This window comes from Leopardus geoffroyi, chromosome E1 (assembly GCF_018350155.1).
Source record: "Leopardus geoffroyi isolate Oge1 chromosome E1, O.geoffroyi_Oge1_pat1.0, whole genome shotgun sequence".
Taxonomy (NCBI): domain Eukaryota; kingdom Metazoa; phylum Chordata; class Mammalia; order Carnivora; family Felidae; genus Leopardus; species Leopardus geoffroyi.
Genome location: NC_059330.1, coordinates 29,747,469 through 29,769,081, shown reverse-complemented (window position 1 = coordinate 29,769,081; position 21,613 = coordinate 29,747,469). Strand labels below are relative to the sequence as shown.

The window sequence follows — 21,613 nt, the reverse complement described above, 5'->3', positions numbered from 1 at the left end:
GGGCAGCAAGGAACGCAGATTCTGGACGCAGCGTCTTAAACAGGTAGTAAGTACCTGTGCCAAGCGCCATTCCACGCAACTGCTTGGACTCATCCATTCTCACCACAGCTCCACGATGTGGGCGCTGCTATTATCCCCATTTTGCAAATGAGGAAGCCAAGGTTCAGGGAGGTTAAGTGAATGGCCCACTTAGTAAGCAGCAGAGGCAGAACTGGAACCCAGGGAGCCTGGCTCCAGAGTCCAGAAGGAGGGGGGCCCCCACGGGGATGCGTTCGGTCCAAGTCAAAGCCAGGCCAGGGGACCCACCTCCAGAGGACTCAGACCCCACCCTGCTTTGGCCTTTTCTCTCTCGAAGTCTCCAGCACGGCCCTGGCCTCAAGGAGCACACCGCTTTACGGTAGCATGAACGAGCAAGTAAGTGTGCAGTGCCATGTGAGGGATCCAGGGGCCAAGGATCGGGCTGCCCAAGCAGCGGAGGGGTCCTCCAGTCCTGCTCCAGGTCCGCATTTCTGCTCTGGTTGCCAAGTTCTGTGGTCGTGGGCAGATCAGTTTCTCCTTCTGAGGCTCCACTTCCAAATCTATAAAATGGAGACGATGACGACGATGGGGATGATGATGATGCTACTTCCTATCTCACAAGGATGGCGTAGGGATTAAGTGAGAAAAAGCCTGCAAAGCATTTAGGACAGGGAATGTGTTCAATAAACATTGGCTATTATTATTTCTAGCAGAGAGCTTCAGGTCATCACCATTTGTCCACTCCCAAACACAGATCAAGCACCTCCTAACGGTGTAGCAGGCATGGCGCCAGGTGCTGGGCAAACCAAGAATGAGATAGCGCCCAGGCGTGCCATGAGGGCACTGTTCAGAAACGCTGTGATACAGCCACAGCGGGAGAGGGGGCAAGGAGGGTGGCAGTCCTGGGTCCTTGCAGAAGGAATAAGAGAAGGTGCCATGGAGGAAAGTGACAAGGATGCTTGGAAATGGGGTGAGGTTGTTTCCTGCGTGTGCAAAAGCACCGGCAAGGGGCCCGCTTCAGGGTACATTCCATTTGCAAGTCAGGGGGCTTGAGGACAGGTGGCCACTGCCCACAGACGGAACCGGGTTCCAGGCAGGTAGCCCTAATGTTGTGAAGTCTTCTGTGTCTCCAGATTCAGCCTGAGACAAAGGAACAACTAAACATCTAAGCAGGAATGTAACTGAATTTTGTTTTCCTTTTGGTGCCCTATTATTTGCCTGTTAGCCAGCCCCAGGATGAGACTGAATTTATGTCTCACCAAAGAGGCACCAGAAAGGGAAGAAGGGAGAGAGGGGGAGAGGGGGAGATTATGCAGGGTGGTTTTTTGTTTTTTGTTTTTTTCCTTCAAAGTGTCTCCTCTGTAGAATCCTGCTGCTCTGTCTCCGGGGAGCGGTTCGCCCTCCAGAAAATATGACACTTTATTTCCTGCCCTTGTTTGTTAACACACCCCATTACCATCCATCTCAGTTTCAAGTAACTGCCAGCCGGCATTAACGCCCTCCTCCTCGCCCAGGCAGAAAATAGAAAAGGAAGAATTCAGCAGATTTTCCCCCCAGGCACCCTCGGCGGCACCGAGATAGCCAGAGCAGAAACCACAACTGGATTCTCAGTCCTTCAGCCCAGGAATGCAAAGGACGGGGCCGGGTTAACCACCTTCTGCATTTTCCTGCAGAGAGAGTCGGCTTGTTATTTCGGTCGTCTGGGCTCCCTTCTCTGCTCCGAAGACAGATACATTAATTAATTTTTTTTTTTTTTTTTTTTTTTTTTTTTTTTTAACCTTAGGCAGGAGATGTTGCAAACTGTCAGGAACTGTCAGCGGGCGCCTGCCCCAATCAGGTAAGCGGCCCCCGGCGCCTGCGGCGGAGACACACTGACCCCTAGTGGCCGGCTGGGCCCTCGCAGCCCCTGTACCCCGCCCCCGCTCCTGACTGGGGTCAATAGCTCCTTCCTCCCCGCAGCTCTGAGTGGGCTGGGGTTGGCAGGTGCCCCAGAGCACACACGCGCACACGCAGACGTACAAACAGATACACGTGCACACAGACATATATACACGCAAACATACAGACACAGACATACACACCAATGCACACACAGACACACACAAAGACACACACAGACATACACACACCCCCTTCACGTCCAATTTCTTCTCCTTTTCCAATTACATGGAGCGTGGATTTCCTAAGAACCTTCAGGTTCTTAGGTGCTATTTACATAGCACCTACCTGCCAGGCATTCTTCTAGTGCTTTCCCTGTATTAAAACTACCCATACTGAATCCTCATCACAACCCTATGAGGTAAATACTACTGTTACATCCATTTCACAGATAAGGAAACTGAGGCACAGAAAGGTGAAGTAACCAGTGAGTGGTGGCTCCAGCATTAGGCCGAAGCAGTCTGGCTTCAGAGAGCTCTCAGCCACCACACGGGGCTGCCTGTACCCAGGATGCCACCTGGTAAGATGGTGGCCAGGATTCCAAACCCCAGCCCTGCCCCGTACTTCCTTGATCCCCTAAGGAAAAAGTGCCGCAGCCACAGGAGAGTGAGCATTGTCACTGCCTCGGAGGGAAGATGCCTTGTGGAGAAGGGGTACTGAGGCTCCTGGAAGTCACAGACCTTGTCGTTCACCTCCACAGCCTCATGCCTGGCACACAGGGGGTGCTGGACCTCGAAGGAAGGTTCAAGGAAGGTGGGAAGACAGGAGGGAGGCCAAGAGGGCTGCGTGAACCATGCTGCTGGGGTGGCATTCTCCACCACGACCCCCGCCATAAGGTATTTTCAAACACACCCACGCTCTTCTTTGGCCAGCGCACGGGGCTTAGCAGGGCCACCCTCCTGGGATTACTACCATCTAAAATGTATGTGTCCCTCTGTATTTTATGTCACTTGAGCTTCAGAGCAGCCCCACGAGGTAGGAATCACCAGCCCCACTTTTCACATGAGAAGACGGAGGCCTTTTCCAAATGGGCTAAGTCACTTGTCTGAAGTTTCCCAATACGGAGAGACCTGGCCCCCCAGGCTCCCTGACTCTGAGGCTCACGTCCTCCCATGATGCTGTCACTGCCTGCCAGCATCCCCACAGAGGGAAAGCCCAGGCCCCCGGCCCCCACCCCTGTAGCCCTGTCCTTCTCTTAAGCAGCTACTTGAACTGGCCGGCTTGTTCCTGTCTTAGGACCTCTGCCCTGGCCGTTCCCTCAGCCTGGAATGCTCTTCCTGTACAGGGATCCTCATGCGGTTGGCTCCTTCCTGTCATTCCGGTGTCAGCTTAAGTGTCACCTCCTCCAAAAAGCCTGCCTTGTCCATCCAACCTAAAATAGCCTTCCAGTCACTCTCTATTGCATCACTGTTTTATTTTCTTCCCAGCACCCATTAATCTCTGGTAATTTTCTTGCTTAGTTACTATTGTTAGTCTCATCTCACGTACAAAGTAAGGGCTATCAGTTACACAGCACAGACCCACCCTGTGCCTCGCAGGGTCCCTGGGGCTTTACACACAGTAAGGTCTTTAGTCTCCACAGTCATCCTGTACTGCAGGTTCTGTTACAATCCTCATTTTACAGAAGAGGAAACTGAGGCAGGAGAGGTTCAGACACTTGTCCAAGAGTCTACCCTTGGTAAGCTTTGCTTCTAGCACATCAGAAACATCAGCCCTTCAACAACTGAGGTTTTCATTTGTTTGTTTGTTTGTTTATTTTAAATGTTATTTTATTTTTGAGAGAGACAGAGACAGAGCGTGAGCAGGGGAGGGGCAGAGAGAGAAGGAGACACAGAATCTGAAGCGGGCTCCAGGCTCTGAGCTGTCAGCACAGAGCCTGACACGGGGCTGAAACCCACGAACTGTGAGATCAGGACCTGAGCCATGGTTGGACGCTCAGCCAAATGAGCCACCCAAGCACCCCAACAACCCAGTTTTTAAATGGGCCAAAGACGTAGACAGTTCTCCAAGGAAGGTCTACAAATGGCCAACAGGCACCTGAACAGATGCTCAACATCATTAGTCAGGAGGCAAATGCAAATCAAAACCATAATCAGATACCATTTCACACCCTCTCAGCTGGCTGTAATCCCAAAAAAATAAAAGAAGAAGAAGAAGAGGAAGGAAAATAACAAGTGTTGGCAAGGACGTGGAGACATTGGAACCTTGGCACACTGCTGGTGAGAATGTAAAATGGCACAGCCCCTGTGGAAAAGTTGGGTGGTTCCTCAAAAGTTCAAGATAGAATTACCATAGGACCCTGCAATTCTACTCCTAGGCATATACCCAAAAGAAGTGAAAACAGCTATTCAGACCTTGCGCACGAATGTTCCTGGTGGTACTATTGACCATAGCTGAAATATGGAAGCAACCCAAATGTTCGTCAACTGATGAGTGTGTGAACACAATGTAGTCTATCTATATGTACAATGAATAGGACTCAGCCATACAAAGGAGTGATACATGCTACAGCATGGATGACTCTTAAAAATATATGATACGTGAAAGAAGCCAGACACAAAAGCCATATATCGTATCATTCCACTTACGTGAAATGTCCAGAATTGGTAAATCCAGAGAGAGAACGGACTGTGGGTTGCCAGAGGCTGGAGAAAGAGACAAATAAAAAGTGACTGCTTCATGGGTACAGGGTCTCATGTGGGGATCATAAAATGTTCTGGAACTGGGGTGAGATGGTTGCACAATATTGTAAATGTACTAAATACTACTAAATTTTATGCTTTAAATTTATTAAAATGGTGGATTTGATGTTACATGAATTTTATAGCTTTTTTTAAGAGTCAGCCTTTCTCAGGATGCCTGGGTGGCTCAGTCAGTTGAGCATCTGACTTCGGCTCAGGTCATGATCTCACAGTTTGTGGGTTCGAGCCCCGCATCAGGCTCTGTGCTGACAGCTCAGAGCCTGGAGCCTGCTTTGGATTCTGTGTCTCCCTCTCTCTCTCTGCCCCTACCCTGCTCGCACTGTCTGTCTCTCTCTCTCTCAAAAATAAAAAAATAAACATTAAAAAAGTAATTAAAAGACTCAGCCTTTCTCTCTCTTTTTTTTTTTTTAAGTTTATGTATTTATTCTGAGGGAGAGAGTGTAAGGGGGGAGGGGCAAAAAGAGAGGGAGGCAGAATCCCAAGCAGGCTCCACTCCAGCAGCACCGAGCCCAAGGCGGTGCTCAAACCCACGAACCATGAAATCATGACCTGAGCCAAAATCAAGTCAGATGCTTAACCAACTAAGCCATCCAGACGCCCCTCTGTCTTTTTCCTCTCTTGCGCCACAGGGCCTCAAACAGTGTGAGGTGCACAGTAGGCCCTCAGAACATACTTGTCAGAGGAATGAGTAAAATGGATCAGAGCCCAGGCCTACCAGCTCTTGGTCTTGGGTTCTTTCCAAAATGGCAGGAAGCTCCAGAAAGCTCCAGGAGGCTCTAACTCAATGGTTCACAAACTCTTGGGTACATCAGAATCACCTGGAGGGCTCACTAAAACACAGATCACTGTGCCTCAGCCCCAAGTTTCTGATTCAGAAAGTCTAAGTAGGGCCTGAAAGTTTGCATGTCTGACAATTTCCTGCTGGCCCTTGGGGGCCACACTTTAGGAGCAACTGCCCTGTGCTACCATTAAACTGCAAGAGAAGAACTTTGACACAACCAGGATAGAGGAAAGGCAGGGCCCACATTTAATTAGAAGAGAAAGAGAAAGATCTGAACCACCTGAAAACTGAGCCACACAAAAAAATGAGTAGTCCATTTTAATCAGTTGAAAAAGCTCTGAAGCAGAGACTTGTTTTCTATCGGATGAGTTCACAAGTTTGAGGAGAATGTTAACTGTGCTGAGATTTACTGGCTACCTACTTGGGGCAGACATTCTCCCTCTCTCTTCAGAGGTGAGGTCACCCTGACTTTGTGGAAGCTCCTCAAACAAACCAGCTCCTTCCCCACCTCAGGACCTTTGCACTTACTGCTGCCTCTGCCTGCAACAACACTCCCCATCTGCACCCTCACCTTTCCCTACTTCTCATCCCCACTCCATCTTTTCTTATCCAGGTAATCCCTTCACAATCATTGAAAGCACCCCCTCTAAGAACCCTTCCCTGACAAGTCATACTAGCTCAGGAACTTAAGGATAGTTTAACATTAGGGAAATTTATTATTACATTAATGCTATTACAAATAATATTGTCATTTCAATTAATGCAAAAGAGCATTTGAAAAACTAAATACCTATTTATCATTTTTTTCAAACTAGGAAAAGAAGGGAACTACCCCAACCTGATAATAGCTTTCTACCAAAAAGGTACAGCAATCATATTTATTCCCTTTAAAGAAAGAAATGAAAAAGAAAAAGAAAGAAAGAGAGAAGGAGTAAGAGAAAGAGAGAGAGAGAGACAGAGAGGGAAGGAGGAAGGGAGGAAGCAAGGGAGAAGAAAGAAAGACAGGAATGAAGCAAGAAGACACATTATTACGACATCTACTCAACACTGTTCTTGGGGCACCTGGGTGGCTCAGTTGGTTAAGCATCCGACTTCAGCTTAGATCATGATCTCACAGTTCATGGGTTCGAGCCCCGCATCGGGCTCTGTGTTGACAGGTCAGAGCCTGGAGCCTGCTTTGGATTCTGTGTCTCCCTCTCTCTCTGCCCCTCCCCCACTCATGCTATGTCTCCCTCTCTCTCAAAAATAAAAAAGTTAAAAAAATTTTTTTCTAATTTACTCAACACTGTTTTAGAAGTCCTAGCTATAGCAATAAGACAGGAAAAACTAACAAGAAGTATAAGGATTGTACAAGAAAAAAACAGTACTGTATTGGACAATATTATTTTCTATATAGAGAATGCAATGAAATCTATAATATGTGAGAGACATTTATTTCATGTTTCTTCATGGTGGTAACTGCATTAGAATAACACCACTGTCCTCTCTTTTCTCTCTCATTCACCCCGAAAGAGTAATTTATCAGGTTTGGAGAAGGAACTCGATCTGCATAACTCAGTACCTTCCTCTCCACTGTCTTGGGGAACAAGCCTGCCCATAGGAAGCACTCATTCTCTGCTCCCCCATTCCAGGATTTTTACAAGGGCAGGGCCCATAGAAGATGCCTGTAGTTTTCCAGCTCTGTCTGTGACAGGACACATTTAATTCTGGAATGGAGTATTAAAGAGCCTGTTGTAGTATATATCTAATCTATATTTTCCAAAGAAACTTATTGGTAATAAAGGGGATCATTTTTATTCTGACTTCCTACATCTGCTTCTCAGTTTGTTCTAAACTTAGAAGAGAAGCAAAAGTCATATATAGTAATTATCTCAAAACCCCAAACTATAAGAATTAGTAAGAGATATCATAGAGGTGGCTGGATATAACCAATATATAAAAAATCAATTTTATTCCTATACACACCAGAAGAACCAACTAGAAAATGTAATTTTAAGAAAACTCTAGGGGTGCCTGGGTGGCTCAGTCAGTTAAGTGCCTCTTGATTTTTGCTCAGGTCATGATCTTGTGGTTCATGAGGTTGAGCCCCGAGTCTGGCTCTGCGCTGACAGTGTGGAGCCTACTTGGGATTCTCACTCTCCCCGAGCCCCTCTCCTACTCACAAGTACGAGTGCACACACATGCTCTCTTTCCCTCCCTCCCTCTCTCAAAATAAATAAATACTTAAAAAAAAGAAAATTCTGTTTATAATTTTGGGTAGTATTGACATTTTAACAATATTTGTTCTTCCTATCCAGGAGCATGGAATCTTTCCTTTGTGTGTGTGTGTGTGTGTGTGTGTGTGTGTGTGTGTGTGTGTGTCTTCTTCAATTTCTTTCATAAGCTTTCTATAGTTTTCAGTGTACAGATTTTTCTAACCTCTTTGGTTAGATTATTCCTAGGTATTTTATGGTTTTTGGTGCAACTGTAAATGGGATTGATTCTTTGATTTCTCTTTCTGTCGCTTCATTGTTGGTGTATAGGAATGCAACCAATTTCTGTGCGTTGATTTTATATCCTGCAACGTTGCTGAATTCATGAATCAATTCTAGCAGTTTTTGGTGGGATCTTTTGGGTTTTCCATATAGAGCATCATGTCATCTGCGAAGACTGAAAATTTGACCTCCTCCTGACCGATTTGGATGCCTCTTATTTCTTTGTGTTGTCTGATTGCAGAGGCTAAGACTTCCAATACTATGCTGAGTAACAGTGGTGATAATGGACATCGCTGTCTTGTTCCTGACCTTAGGGGGAAAGCTCAGTTTTTCCCCATTGAGGATGATATTAGTGTTGGGTCATTCATACATGGCTTTTATGATCTCAAGATATGCTCCTTCTATCCCTACTTTCTTGAGGGTTTTTCTCAAGAGAGGATGCTGTATTTTGCCAAATGCTTTCTCTGCATCTATTGAGAGGGTCATATGGTTCTTGTCCTTTCTTTTATTGATGTGATGAATCACGTTAATTGTTTTGCGGATATTGAACCAGCCCTGCATCCCAGGTATAAACCCCGCTTGGTCGTGGTGAATAATTTTTTTAATGTATTGTTGGATCTGGTTGGCTAATATCTTGTTGAGGATTTGTGCATCCATGTTCATCAGGGAAATTGGCCTATAGTTCTCCTTTTTAGTGGGGTCTCTGGTTTTGGAATCAAGGTAATGCTGGCTTCATAGAAAGAGTTTGGAAATTTTCCTTCCATTTCTATTTTTTGGAACAGTTTCAAGAGGTTAGGTGTTAACTCTTCCTTAAATGTTTGGTAGAATTCGTCTGGAAAGCCATCTGGCCCTAGACTCTTGTTTTTTTGGCATATTTTTGATTACTACTTCAATTTCCTTAATGGTTATGGGTCTGGTTATAATTTTGAAAGTCCTGCAAGGTACCTATAAACAATGTGGACCAAAGACGTGCACAGTCTTTGCCAAGAAAATTATAAAATTTTAATAATGGAAATTTTAAAATAGCCTAAATAAGTGAAGAGATAGACCATGCTCACAGGTAAGAAGATTTAATAATGTAAAGAGAGCAAGTCTTTCTTTTTTTTTTTTTTTTAATGTTTATTTTTGACAGGGAGAGAGACAGAGCATGAGCGGGGGAGGGGCAGAGAGAGAGGGAGGGAGACACAGAATCTGAAACAGGCTCCAGGCTCTGAGCTGTCAGCACAGAGCCCAGAGAGCAAGTCTTTCTAAGTGAGGAGGCATCCCTTCTCTATTCTGGATGCCACAAACACTCTCTACCTTTTCCCTAAGTAAAAAGGTAAATAAAGGGAGAGAGACTTTATCTTGGTTAATGAAGTAATGCCCAAAAATCTTTTTAAGCAATAATAGCTACTTTTATGGGGTGCTTACTCAATAAAGGAATTATCACAATAAGGTTTTGAACTAGGTACTATTATTATTATTATTCCCATTTTACAGATAAGAACACTGAAGCCCAGAGAGGTCCATCAAGTTGCCCGAGGGCACACAGCCGGTCAGTGGTGGAGCCTGGGGTAGAATGCAGGCAGTCTGGCTCCAAGCCTGGATCCTGAACCACTGATCTCAGCCGCTGTCAAGATAGTCCTGCCGTGCTGTTGCTCTCACTCGCTGAGGAGCTGTTGTGAGCAGAGGGGAGGAGAAGGGGCAGCGAGATCACTGTGAACTGCAGAGCTCTAGACCCTTTGTCTCTGGGCCTCAGGGGTGCATGTCCTGGGTAAGCACATCCATCGTGTGTGTCAAGGGGAAGAGGTTAAAACCTGGGCTGTACACGACAGATGAAGAATCTCCTGTGGTCATAAGGGGAGCTTTTCTCCTGAGAAATGAACCACGCCCAGGGTTCCTAGAAGCTCAAGGAAGTCCCTCCTCTGCTCAGATAGAAGACCCTGGTTCCCTCTGGGTCCCCTGTATGTTTAATTCTGTTCCAGTCCTTCTCTGTTTTCTGACCTGTTAGTCTCAGCCCCTTGCATCTGTCCCACACACACGTTCTCAGCTCCTACTTCTTAAAAAGCACCCTGAGAGGCAGGTGGCATGGTTCCCTAGCGGCAGCTTCTGTCCGTGGCTGTTCTGCATGCCCCGGGGCAAGTCCCTGTGTCCAGTGTCAGAGTCCACGAAATGGGTCTGGCACCCAACTGATGCCCCACCTCGCGGGTGAGGGGTGCAATGTTGTCCCGGTAAAGACACATCCTGAGCCCTCAGGGAGCTCAGCTGAGAAAACCACTTAATCCAAGGCAGAAGGATTGCAGGTTTAGAGCACAGATGCAGAGCGTTTGGGGGGCCCAGAGCAGCGAGGGGCTTCCTAGCTTCAAATCCCAGCTGCTGTTCTCCCTACCAGTCGTGTGAACTTGGACAAACTCTAGGAGGCAGAGTGAGGCCCACCCACCTACCCCCAAGGCATTCACATCCTAATCCCTGGACCCTGTAAATGTGCTACCTCGAGGGACAGAGAGGAGGTAAGGTCACAGATGGAATTAATATTGCTAATCGGCTGACCCGAAGATAGAGAGACTGTCCTGGCTTATCTGAATGGGCTCAGTGTCATCACAAAGGTCCTTAACAGTGGGAGAGAGAGGCAGAAGAGACAGAATGATGTGGTGTGAGAAAGCCACAGCCTGTCACTGCTGGCTTTGAAGATGGAGGGGTGGGACAGGAGATGAGAACTGTAGGCGGCCTCTAGAAGCTGGGGGAGGTGAGGAAGCAGATTCACCCTTAGAGCCTGCAGAGAACAACGCAGCCCTGCGTAAGGCGATAAAGCCACGTTGTTCTAAGCCACTAAGTTTCTGGTACTTTGTTACAGCCAAGACTGAAAATGAATACACCATCTAAATGCTGTAAACCTGTTTTCTCATCTCTAAAGTGGGAATAATAACCACATTTACCGTGTAGAGTAGGTGTGATGATTCAACAAGGTAGTGTATGGAAAAACCCTTGTGCAGAGCTAGGCCCCGAGACCCTCTGGAACTTCTCCCTAGACAAGCCCGCCCAGGCTCCCTCGGGAACAGAGGCAGGCCCTCCCCTAGTAGCCCAGGGTACATGGGCATCTCTCCTTACCTCTTTTTGAGGATGCCAAATTCTCCCTGGGACCGTTCGGTCCATTTTCCCGTGCCCTCCCCAGTTCTGATTTTGTTGCTCTTTGACAGAGCAGTCTCTGACTCTGGGAGTTGTGGGCATGTGAGGGATTTAGGAGCCACCACCCCCTTTCCACCCCCAAAATGTATCCTTGGCTAGAAGACCAGCCAGTGCACCTGCTATGCCGCAATGGCTCTACTTCCAGAGCAGGCCTTGGGAAAGTCATCTCTTTACCAAAAGGGATGGCCCTTGTGTAAAGCTGCTGGGTGCTTGGATTTTCATCCACGTATTCACAGAACCGTAAGCTTTCGATGCTTCACAAAGATACACGGGGTGGGGGGAGGGCATCTCAGCTTTTCTTCTTGGAGAGAAGAGAGGAGACACGCAGACGCAGACAGCAGGTTTAACACCAACGTTTATAAAGCAGACGGGGCGGCGGGGGGGGGGGCGGAGGGGGGAGGGAGGGGGCGGGACAGTAGATGACCAAGCAGCTCCGCAGCGCCCGTCCCCCCCCCACCGACCCCCTGGTGAGCTTCACTCCTCAGTGCAAGACTTCCTTGAGTCGTCAGGGTGGGCAGCTTGCCCCAACTGCCCGCTCATCAGCCCCAGGGAAGCTCCCCCTTCTGCCCACCCAATCAAACCTGTAGGAAGACCATGGTGGGGGCGGGGGGGGGGGGGGTGGTGGAACGCCCGTTATACATTAAGCTATTGGCTTTAGTGACTGACACAGGTTAGTAAAATGAAGCAGCGTGTATATATTTGCCATCAATCCCCAAAGCAACCTCTGCTGTGGCCACAGCTCACAAGGTCTGAACCCATCCATTTCCGCAACTGAAAAACAAATGAAAGAAGGAGCCTCGTCCTGTTTCGACAGTAGCCAGGTGGGTGCTTGTGAAAATGCTTGCTGGAAAAGAAGGAGAGAATAAACTGTGTGAGGATCCTGTGGATAAAAAGGAGAGGGGAGGAAGAGGAGGAGGAGGGGGAAACAGCCGGCAAGCTGTCGTTTCCGAGCACTTCCCCCGTTTGTGCCAGGCCGCCACCGTTTGCCACGCGCTGACTTTTTTTTTAATGCTCAGAACAACCACGTGAGGGAGGAGCCCTTATTACCCTCATTTTGCAGATGAGGAGACAGAGAGAAATTGGACACTTTTTCCCGGGATCAGATTTCATGATCGGAGCGCTCCCTGACTCCGCATTCCAAGTTGGTGCGCCCCGCCCCTCCGGCCGCCGCTTCCTTGTTTCCCTGTAAGTGCGAGCTGCCTGCCATGAGGCCTCGCTGCAATCTGGGTTTTGCGGGGAGCCGGGAGCCTGAGGTCCACACCCGGGCGGGCTCAGCAGCAGGGACCATCCCACCCAGGGGCAGAGGAGGGAGCTGCCGCGGGGCAAGCTCGCCCACAAACCACTCTTCCCACAACGGTAACAGGTGCCTCCCTTTCTGGAGGGATGTCAGTCCAGCTCCTACCCCTCAAGCAGATGTTCCCCTCACTGTTTGCTGACTGTCCCTCGGAGGGACTCCAGGGGAGTCCACAGGGAGGGTGCGGGGTGTGGTGTCGCCAGAAGACTGACATCCCAACCACTGCCCAGCATGAGTTAGGGGCGTAATCCTGCCCAGTTAGCTCCTCCATTACATGGGGTTAAACCGTAAGCCCTCAAACGTCACAGGGGTGCTAAGAGGACCAAAGAGGAGAGTTTATGTGAGAGCACTCTGCAAATTACAAAGAGCGATACTCTAGAGGGAGTGTTCCTTGGTCGGCTCGCAGTAGCACCAAATCAACAACAATGAAGACAAGATTTCTCCCAACCACTGATGAAAAACCACCCAGTTATAACCTGTCCTGCTCTGTCTGTAAAAATTACAGAGGAGCAACTACAGCCGCTAGGCTCACCCTCTGAAGGGATTCGCTACTTTATCTAATAGGATCTGGGAAGGAGGAGAGAGACCGGGAGGAAAGAAGCAAGCCGCCTCGCGAGGGAGCAGAGGTGCCTGGCGGACTGTGCAGGTGCTGACAGTCCAGTTCAGGGGCCTAAAAGAGCAAACCCAGGGCAAGGGGGAGGCGGAACGGATGGGCCGGGCAGACCCCCCAGGCCGGAAGGCTAGGGGAAGGAAGGAAAGAAGTTGCTGGTCCTGGTGACGGTGGTGATGGTCGTAATGGATGTCACTGGTCAGGCCCAGGGTTGTTGACCCCACCTGCAAAAACCCGAGTCTCCACAAGCCATACTTCTCCAGATTTGCATTCCAGTGTGACCTTTCTGGACAGCAAACAGGGTCACAGCCCTCCCCTGTTTGGGATCTCTTGGTGAGTCAGTAGGGGTCAGGCTCCCTGGTGTGTGCCCAGAGCCCCTCTCTACCTGGCTGCCGCCTCTCACCCCTGCCTGGCTCCTGCCACTTCCCCAGCCCACACCCGGCTAACCAGACGGCTCTCGAAATCCTCTGAGCCATGCGTGTGCCATCCCCCACCGTCCCCCTAAACCAGAAGGCCTGGTGGGGGGAGGAACGTACCAGAGGCTGGTCCCGAGCCCCTCACACGGGATGGACCACGTTCCTGTCACAGTGGGGCTTGCAGTGAGGGTTCAGCCAGTGCTCCAGGAACTGCTCCTCGGCCCGGTGCTCCAGGCGGAGCAGATGATGCATGTACTCCTGTCAAAACAAACCCACATGGCAGAGCGGCTTTTCAGCAACAGCTGAGCTCGTGCAGCACGGCATGGCCGCGCTCCTGAGACAGGGCGACCAGACTAAGGGAGGCTGGGAGGCCAGACCAGTGGGGAACCCGCTATGCCTACGCCTCTCTGCAGGGAAAAGCAGTCAGACGGGCCCAGCTGATGGGCAAAATAAAGAAATCTGACAACCTAGGGCTGAAAGGGTGTGTGTCTATGGGAATTCACACACACTAATGGGGTGTAGCATGGAAATACCACTCTGAAAAACAATTAGTGGCCTGCAATCCGGAAATCCCGCTCCTCAGTGATGCCCCTACGCAGTGGTCCTCAAACGCTGGCAGGCATCAGAAGCACCTGGGGGCCTTGTCAAAACACAGACTGCTGGGTGCTACCCCCGGAGTTTCTGATTCAGGGAGTCTGGGCTTGGGCTCCAGAACTTATTACATTTTGGGCAAGTTTCCAGCTAATGCCGGTGCTGCTGGTCACTCTGAGAACAAGAGGAACGTGTATCAGGAGTCGTGTAAGAATGTTCACAGAAGCAATAAACTTGTAGTGACAAAACACTAGCACTGTGCCAAACAGCCACTGACAGGAGGGTGGATACATAAACTGTGGTAGGGCCACCCCCGTGGAATATTATACAGCAGTGAACATGAATTAACTACAGCTACATCTGACATAGTGAGTCTTAGAAATAGCGTTGAGGGGCACCTGGGGTTAAGTGTCTGACTCTTGGCTTCAGCTCAGGTTATGATCTCACAGTTTTGTGAGTTTGAGCCCCACATCAGGCTCTGCACTGAGCCTGCTTGGGATTCTCTGTCTCCTCTCTCTCTGACCCTGTCCCACTCACGCTGTCTTCTGTCTCTCTCGAAATAAATAAATAAACTTTAAAAAAAAAAATAGCATGTTGAGTGAAAGAACAAATCCAAGAAGAACAACATTCGCAGCGTAACATCATGCTTTAAAGTCTCAAAACATGCATCGCTAAATAAAATATTATTTATGGCTGCGTGCATTTGTGATTTAAAAAGATCATCTTTTTTAAAAGGCAAGGGGGAAAAAATAAATAAATAAAAGGCAAGGGATAACTATAAGAAAGCTGAAGTCGCTATACTATTATCAAACAAAAGAGACTTTACAACCAAAAAAGGGGTCCTCAAAATGTTAAGCATAATTTAACCTCAAAATGTCAAACACAGAGCGACCATGTGACCTGGTGATTGCACTCCTAGGTACATGCCCAACAGAAATACTAACTGTGCACACGGTGTTCAGAGCGGCATCACTCATCATAGCCACAAAGTGGAAACAGCCCAAATATCCATCAACTGATGAACGGATAAACGAAATGTGGTACCTCCATACGATGGAATATCATTTGGCCATAAAAAGGAATAAGGTACTGACACGTGCCTCGACAGGGATGAACCTTGGAAACACGATGCTAAGCGAAAGAAGCCGGTCACAAAGAACCACATACTGTGTGATCCCATTTCCATGAAATGCAGCCAGCCCTGCACGTGGACGTGTTCACAGCGGAGAGCAGCTCACCGTCTGGCGTGTCCATCGCTGGAACCATCTACTCAAGAACGCAAGCCAGAATGCGGACCCTCCTCGTCTCCCTCACCCCCAAACTCGTGTGACGCTGGGCATGAGGACTTCGAGTCAACTCCTCATGGTCCCAGATGCTCCCCCTTCATTGCCGCCATGTCTGTGGGTCGGGTCCTCAGTGCCACCCACCCAGGCTATGACAGCCTCCTCACCCCCTCCACTCCTCACCCTGCCCCCCCTCCCTCCACCCCACGTCTCACCTGCCCCCACCATCTCTGCTCCAGCCTGACAGTGACTGGTCCAAAGTGCTGCCCAAAGGGGCCACGGCTGTCCTCAGGCCTTCACCGGCACCACCCACCGGGAAGGAGGAGCAGGTGAGCTGGGCTGCAGCTCTGAATAGCATCACTGTAGCCGGCAGGTGAGGGCAGCTCCCTGTACATACATTTTGGTATGTGTCGATATCATAGAAATCCCAAATCCTGAACACCCTCCTATGGTGTCGATAAAGCTTTAAGAGATGGTCCAGTTTAGAACTTTAAGTTTTTCAGTCCATTTCCCCACACTTCACGACAGAGAGAGGCCCTGTCTCCTGCCCGGCTCCACAGCTGTCACCACAGCCGTGTTGATCTCTGAGCTTCTCTAGAATCACTTTCTCCCTCACACGGTTCACCTCAAGGGACTTTACCAAAGGGGCCATGTGGACAGGGTTAAGGGAACCACCAAAGAACCTTCCAGCACCCAAGGACTAGCAATAGAGGGAAGCCATGAACGTGCCTAGACCTGCAGGGTCGTGAAGGGGCACAGCTTCTGCAGGGCAGGGAGGGAGCGGGGAACAAATGCCCCATCGTCTCTCTCCTCTTGCCCCCCATCTCCTGCCTCGCCCAAGCAGAAGCCAGCCTTCCAGGGAAGCTGGCAGTGCGGTCCACGGGGGCCAGCCACCTGAGCTGGGCAGAGCAGGTGCAGGCTGGATGGGGGACGGGGTGGAGGAAGCCAGCAGCCGCGGCAGGATGATGGGCACAAGGGGCGCGCTGTTGCCAGAAGAAGGGAGCAGAGAACACAAATAACAGATGCTTTTGAGGTCTGGGGCAGAGAAGCTGCCCACTGAACACACTGAGCACCAGGACCCAGCCTCGGGAGGACCCAGCCTCGGGAGGACCACTGTTTGCTCTGCGTGCAGTGGCTCTCTCCCCACCCTCCTCCCTGTTTGCTCAAGCTCGGTCTTCATACACCTGAGGGTCACGTCCAGGGTCAGGGTGGTCTTCTCTTCCCAACACAGCTCGGTCCTCAACAGAGTCAGCTCAGGCCGTGGGCTATCCCACATTGTTTCTCGTTGTATTACCTCATGTAATTGATACACAAAACAGAAAAAATGATAAATCAGCAGGTTGCTTCTTAAGAGGGAAAGTGTTACTTCTCCCTCGGTGACAAAAGTCTCTTCCTTCCCTGCATACCTCGTCTCTCCACCTCCTGGTGCAAACAGAGAAGTGGTGCTGAACACCACCCAGACTACCCAGAAAAAGTGATTTCAAAAAAAAAAAAAAAAAAATCTACCCATGTTGCTTCCTTGCTTAAAATACTTGAATGGCTCCCACGGGGCTCAGGAGAAAATTCTAATCACTTAATGTGGTTTGTGGGGCTCCCTGTGATCTGGCCTTGCCTATCTTCTGACCTCCCCTCACCATCAACCCCCTGCCCCCCGAGCTTTCCCTGGATGGGCCACACTGGCCCTGCTCTCTCAGCCTACGCTATTCTCTCTGCCTAGAACACTCACGTGCCTTCTCTTTCTCCCATCACACTTCTACCCGACTTCGCAGGCCTCAGCTTAGATGTTACTTCCTCCAGGAAGCCTTCTCAGGTTCCCTGTGACCCCAGCACTCCCTGGATGTCCCCCAGCACAGTCCTGGTCACTCTGGTGGGCAGTGACCTCTGTCCCTGAGAGTAAGGACTTAATTGGCCCACATCACATTTTTTAATGGAGGTGCCATGTGGGCGGGCTCACGTGTGGGCACACGAACTTGATGTTTTCTCCTCAATAGAGAGTAGGTGGAGATTGGGAATGACTTTTAACTTGGAGGATGTATGCCGTTGACATTGCTCTGAATGAAGCCCAGGTGCTGTAATGATGGGATGTGAACCATCACAACGTATGAAACAGATCCACATAAACAATTTATAACCCAAAAGCAGGCAAATAATCAGAGAAGTGGCATCTCACCCCGGGAGGGAGTAGTCATATTCAGTAATATCTGTACAAGATTAAACTATTTTGGTACGTATCGATATCATAAAAATCCCAAATCCTGAACACCTTCCTATGGTGTCGATAAAGCTTTAAGAGATGATCCAGTTTAGAACTTTAAGTTTTTCAGTCTCTATGAAATCCTCTAGGAAGTCTGCATCCCGTATTAAACATAGCTCTAAATTTTTTTTTAAGTTTTTAAACATTTATTCATTTTTGAGGGAGAGAGAGGCAGAGCATGAGCAGGGGAGGGGCAGAGAGAGAGGGAGACACAGGATCCAAAGCCGGCTCCAGGCTCTGAGCTGTCAGTGCAGAGCCCAACGTGGGGCTCGAACTCACGGACCGTGAGACCATGACCTGAGCTGAAGTCGGATGTTTAACCGACTAAGTCAGCCAGGTGCCCCTAAAAAAAAAATAATGACTGTGCAAAGGCATGAATTATAAAGCGCCTAATTTTCCTGAATTTTCTTTCCCACAGGAACCATGCAGCTTGAATTTGTTTTATCAAAGTTCTCATCTGACTCATCCCAGGCAGGGGGTCTGTGGGGCGGCCAGAGAGGGGGCGGATGGTGAGAGGCTCCGGCAGGACCCCACTGTGTGTACAGTGAATCCCCAGCAGCAGGACCCGTCTGTGAGTTGGGGCTGAATCCTGTGTTTGGGGCAGTTTGGGGCGTGTGCTCCAAAGATTGCCTGGAATAAATGAGGACACAGCCCAAGGTCCTTTCCAGCCCCGACATGCTGTCATTCTTTGATTTTATTAAATGCTCATGTTTTCTGTTTATTGCTTTAAGAACTAACCCTACTCAAGAATATTTTCTTTAGCTAGCTTAAAGAGAAAAAAATATTTTATTTAGTAAACAAGTATGTGGCCAAATGCAATGCCGAGGAGACAATCATCGTATATCTTTATAATTTGCCTGTCTGGGGAGTCTTTGGGCGGAAGAAGAAGAACTGGGGGGAAAGGAAGGCAATGTGGGGTCTTGTAAATAAAGAACAGAGTCTTCCCGGCACACAATGATCCTTACTCTACCGTTCAGTGTGAGCAGCTCACTGAAGAAAGCCCATGTTGCCGTCTCCTTGCCTGTGTGCCAGACGGTGTGGGACAGAGGCAAAGAGGTCCAGGTGTGAGCCTGGGTGGGGGTCTGCTCAAATCCACACCCTGCCGATATCACTTGACCTCTCCGGTCAAGTGATGCGTCCATCTGCAAGACGGGGATGCTGCCAGCACTTACTTCCCTGGGTTGCCAGGATTCAATGAGATGATACAAGTTCTGTACCACATACGTAGTCTCCATCTGCCCGTCTAAATCCATTCCTCCCCTCCTTCACCTGGGCCTGTGCAGTAAGAGGCTGGCCTAAAAGTGCAACCAGACTCCCTTGACCTGGGGCTTCCCGGTGGGTTTGACATAGAAATGCCAGCAGGGGATTAGAGGTAGGGGTGAGAGAGGCCACGGTGTGTCCTCCCATGGTGCCTCCGGAGGAGTTCCAGCGGGCTGGCTGGCTACATTGTCTCCTGAAGGCCACTGCTCCTAGGGGGCTGCCCTCTCCTGTTCTGGGAACCTGCCTTTCCCCCATCAAGCCCAGGGGCTGTTAGCCCCGGATCCTTTATCATCATCTCTTGCTGGGTGACCTGAATGCTGCCATGCCTTTGCAAAAAGTCTCTTCATCAAGCTCTGCCCGATTCCTTGTGGATACTCTTAAATAAGAAAGATCTGAGCCTGACTTGAGGTTGTGGGGGGAGCCTCTCTCCCAGGAACTGGTCCACAGGAGCCTGTCAATAAGTGCTGGTTGGGTGAAAGACAAAAGTAGCTCTGGTCTGTGCTCCCCTCGGGGGTCCACGAGGTCAGAACTCTCTTTAGAATAATCCCGAGACATTACTTGCCTTTTCATTGTGTGCACTGGTGGGTAAAACGGGTGCCTTAACCAGAGTCAGGGCAGTGACAACCACTATCACTGTCCTCGTATCTTTCACCATCACACACTCACAGTTAAAATCCATGAATAAATACAGAACGTTCTTCAAATGCCAGTTTCCCTGAAGAACACCTCCCACCCCGTGAAGCGGAAGAAAGCGACCCAACGGGAAGCATGAAGACAGCACTTCTATCGCATGACCAAGTACGACAGCCTCCTCAAAGAATAGCCCTTGTGAGGGGCGCCTGGGTGGCCTAGTCTGTTGAGCATCAGACTTCAGCTCAGGTCACGATCTCACGGTTCGGGAGTTCAAGCCCTGTATCGGGCCAGCTGCTATCGGCACGGAACCTGCTTTGGATCCTCTGTCCCCCTCGCTCTCTGCCCCTCCTCCACTCGTGCTCGCTGTCTCAAAAATAAACATAAAAATAAAATAAAAAGAAGAACCCTTGAGTGATTGCTGACGTCAAGGACAGAACTCGCTGTGTTTGGCAGGCATCTCCTTGAAAATGAACGAAGTGAGCCTGTCACTTCAAGAAAAACAACTGCCAGTATTAGTTACTAAAGCGATAAACTTCAAGCTTTCGAGGAGAAATGAGAATTTTGAAAAACCTGACAGCTTCCATACTTACCGACTTTTCTGATGAGATCGCTCAGGCACCGCTGGTATAGAGCATTTGTACACTTCTTACCATTATATGCTCATTTGCCTCCTTGCCCACTTAATCCCTGTCCTAATCAGCCAAACCTCCAACTGGCTTTTTGATGGCAGGGACCAAGGGCTACCTAGTACATGGCTCGGCGCTTGGCACATAGTAGGGCCTCAATAAAAAACCATTGGAGAAACGTACAAACAAATAAATGAAATGACTGCTCTTTTTCCATAACCTTTCGAAATCCTCCTTGGAAGTTTCCTAGACATCTGTGGTGATCCACTCATTATAAAGGCCCGGGCCAAACGTACATAAAAAGCATCAGAGGGTAATCTATATTTCACACTCCTAAATAGCAGCTGAAATCATCGTTGAAGAAAAACAACCAAAACAGACACACACATAGAGAGAGAAAGAAATGAGCGCTGGTTTCCATGACATTTCCCTATTTATTTAAAATGTTAGGAAAATGGATATGCCACAAAGGCCGAAAAGCAATCATTAGTCAAAGATGAAAAGCCAAGCTGCAAATCTGCTGAAAACCACAAATTCAACAATTGCATTGGCAGAGTTGGTAATGACCCGGCATTAATGATAAACTCAAATGTTCCTGGATCGAGAAAGAAGGGATAGATGGAAAATAAGTTTTAATTTTTTTAGATTCCTTTCTTTTAAGGGGAAAAAAAATTAAAAGCAACACAGAAACTAATATCTGCATTCCATGTCCAATGCCAACTGTTACGATTTAAGCAAATAATTTCTCAGTAATTAGAGCGGAAATTGGAAGTGATCCTTTATTATGGCACTGGAGGTGTGATAATGAAATTAAATACCCACTGGGCCCTGATCTAAGCTGAGAAACATAAAGTGGACAGTTAATCTATCAAGGCAGGAACTTGTTCCAAGAAGGAAAAATCCTTCCTCTGACATTTGCATGAAATTAAGAGCCCATCAACATTGGATGAATTATCTTGCTCACGAGTAGGAGCAAGGTAAGTACATAGGCAGAAAGGTAGCCCAGAACTTAACTACCTGGGGACACCAGAAGGTTTAGGCCTAACACAAGGCAGATTGGTGACGTGTGCAATTTACATCAGTCACTTCAACCTGGCCTTTGAGATCATGGGGGACAAAAGAGTAGTACTTACTACATATATTTATCAAGGGGCTAAACACGAAAGCATATTTTTAAAAGACTTACTTACAGTAAAGCTAATATGATTTATACTTGACCAACAAGAACATTCCTTAAAGGAACACAGGCCAAAATGGAAAGCATATTCCCAGGGCACATGAGCACTTACCAATGCACTCACAAAAGACATCATTTTAGCTCAGATGTCATCTTTCTAAAGAATTTCCATGGCTTACCCCAGCAGTTGGCAGATAATTTCTTCCCTAAATTTTGGGATGATTAGGAGAAATTTAATGGATTTAAGTGAGGCCATAGAAAAGATTTCTTTGAAATAACCTCCCGGTTATAGGGTAGAGTTATGGCCTACCTACAAAATTTCTCCCTGAAGAGAAAGAAGGAAGGAAGGAAGGGAAGGAGGGACGGAGAGAAGGGAGGGATGGGGGTAGGA

At 48.6% G+C, this 21,613-nt stretch overlaps 1 protein-coding gene across 5 annotated transcripts in view; it reads right to left on the bottom strand.

Moving 5' to 3' along the window:
• Positions 1 to 11,753: 11,753 nt before the first annotated feature.
• The window catches only part of CE1H17orf67 (chromosome E1 C17orf67 homolog), a 37,901-nt gene continuing 28,041 nt past the window's right edge, over positions 11,754 to 21,613 (bottom strand). For 4 of the 5 annotated variants that reach the window (XM_045488304.1, XM_045488305.1, XM_045488301.1 and 1 more), the window contains 2 exons: positions 13,519 to 13,656; positions 11,754 to 11,849 (listed from right to left, as the gene is read on the bottom strand). In XM_045488304.1, coding sequence (XP_045344260.1) covers positions 13,540 to 13,656 — 117 coding nt within the window. In that variant the 3' untranslated portion in view covers positions 11,754 to 11,849; positions 13,519 to 13,539. Of the gene's footprint in view, positions 11,923 to 13,518; positions 13,657 to 21,613 lie in introns of all 5 variants that reach the window. The other variant, XM_045488303.1, reaches the window with a different exon arrangement.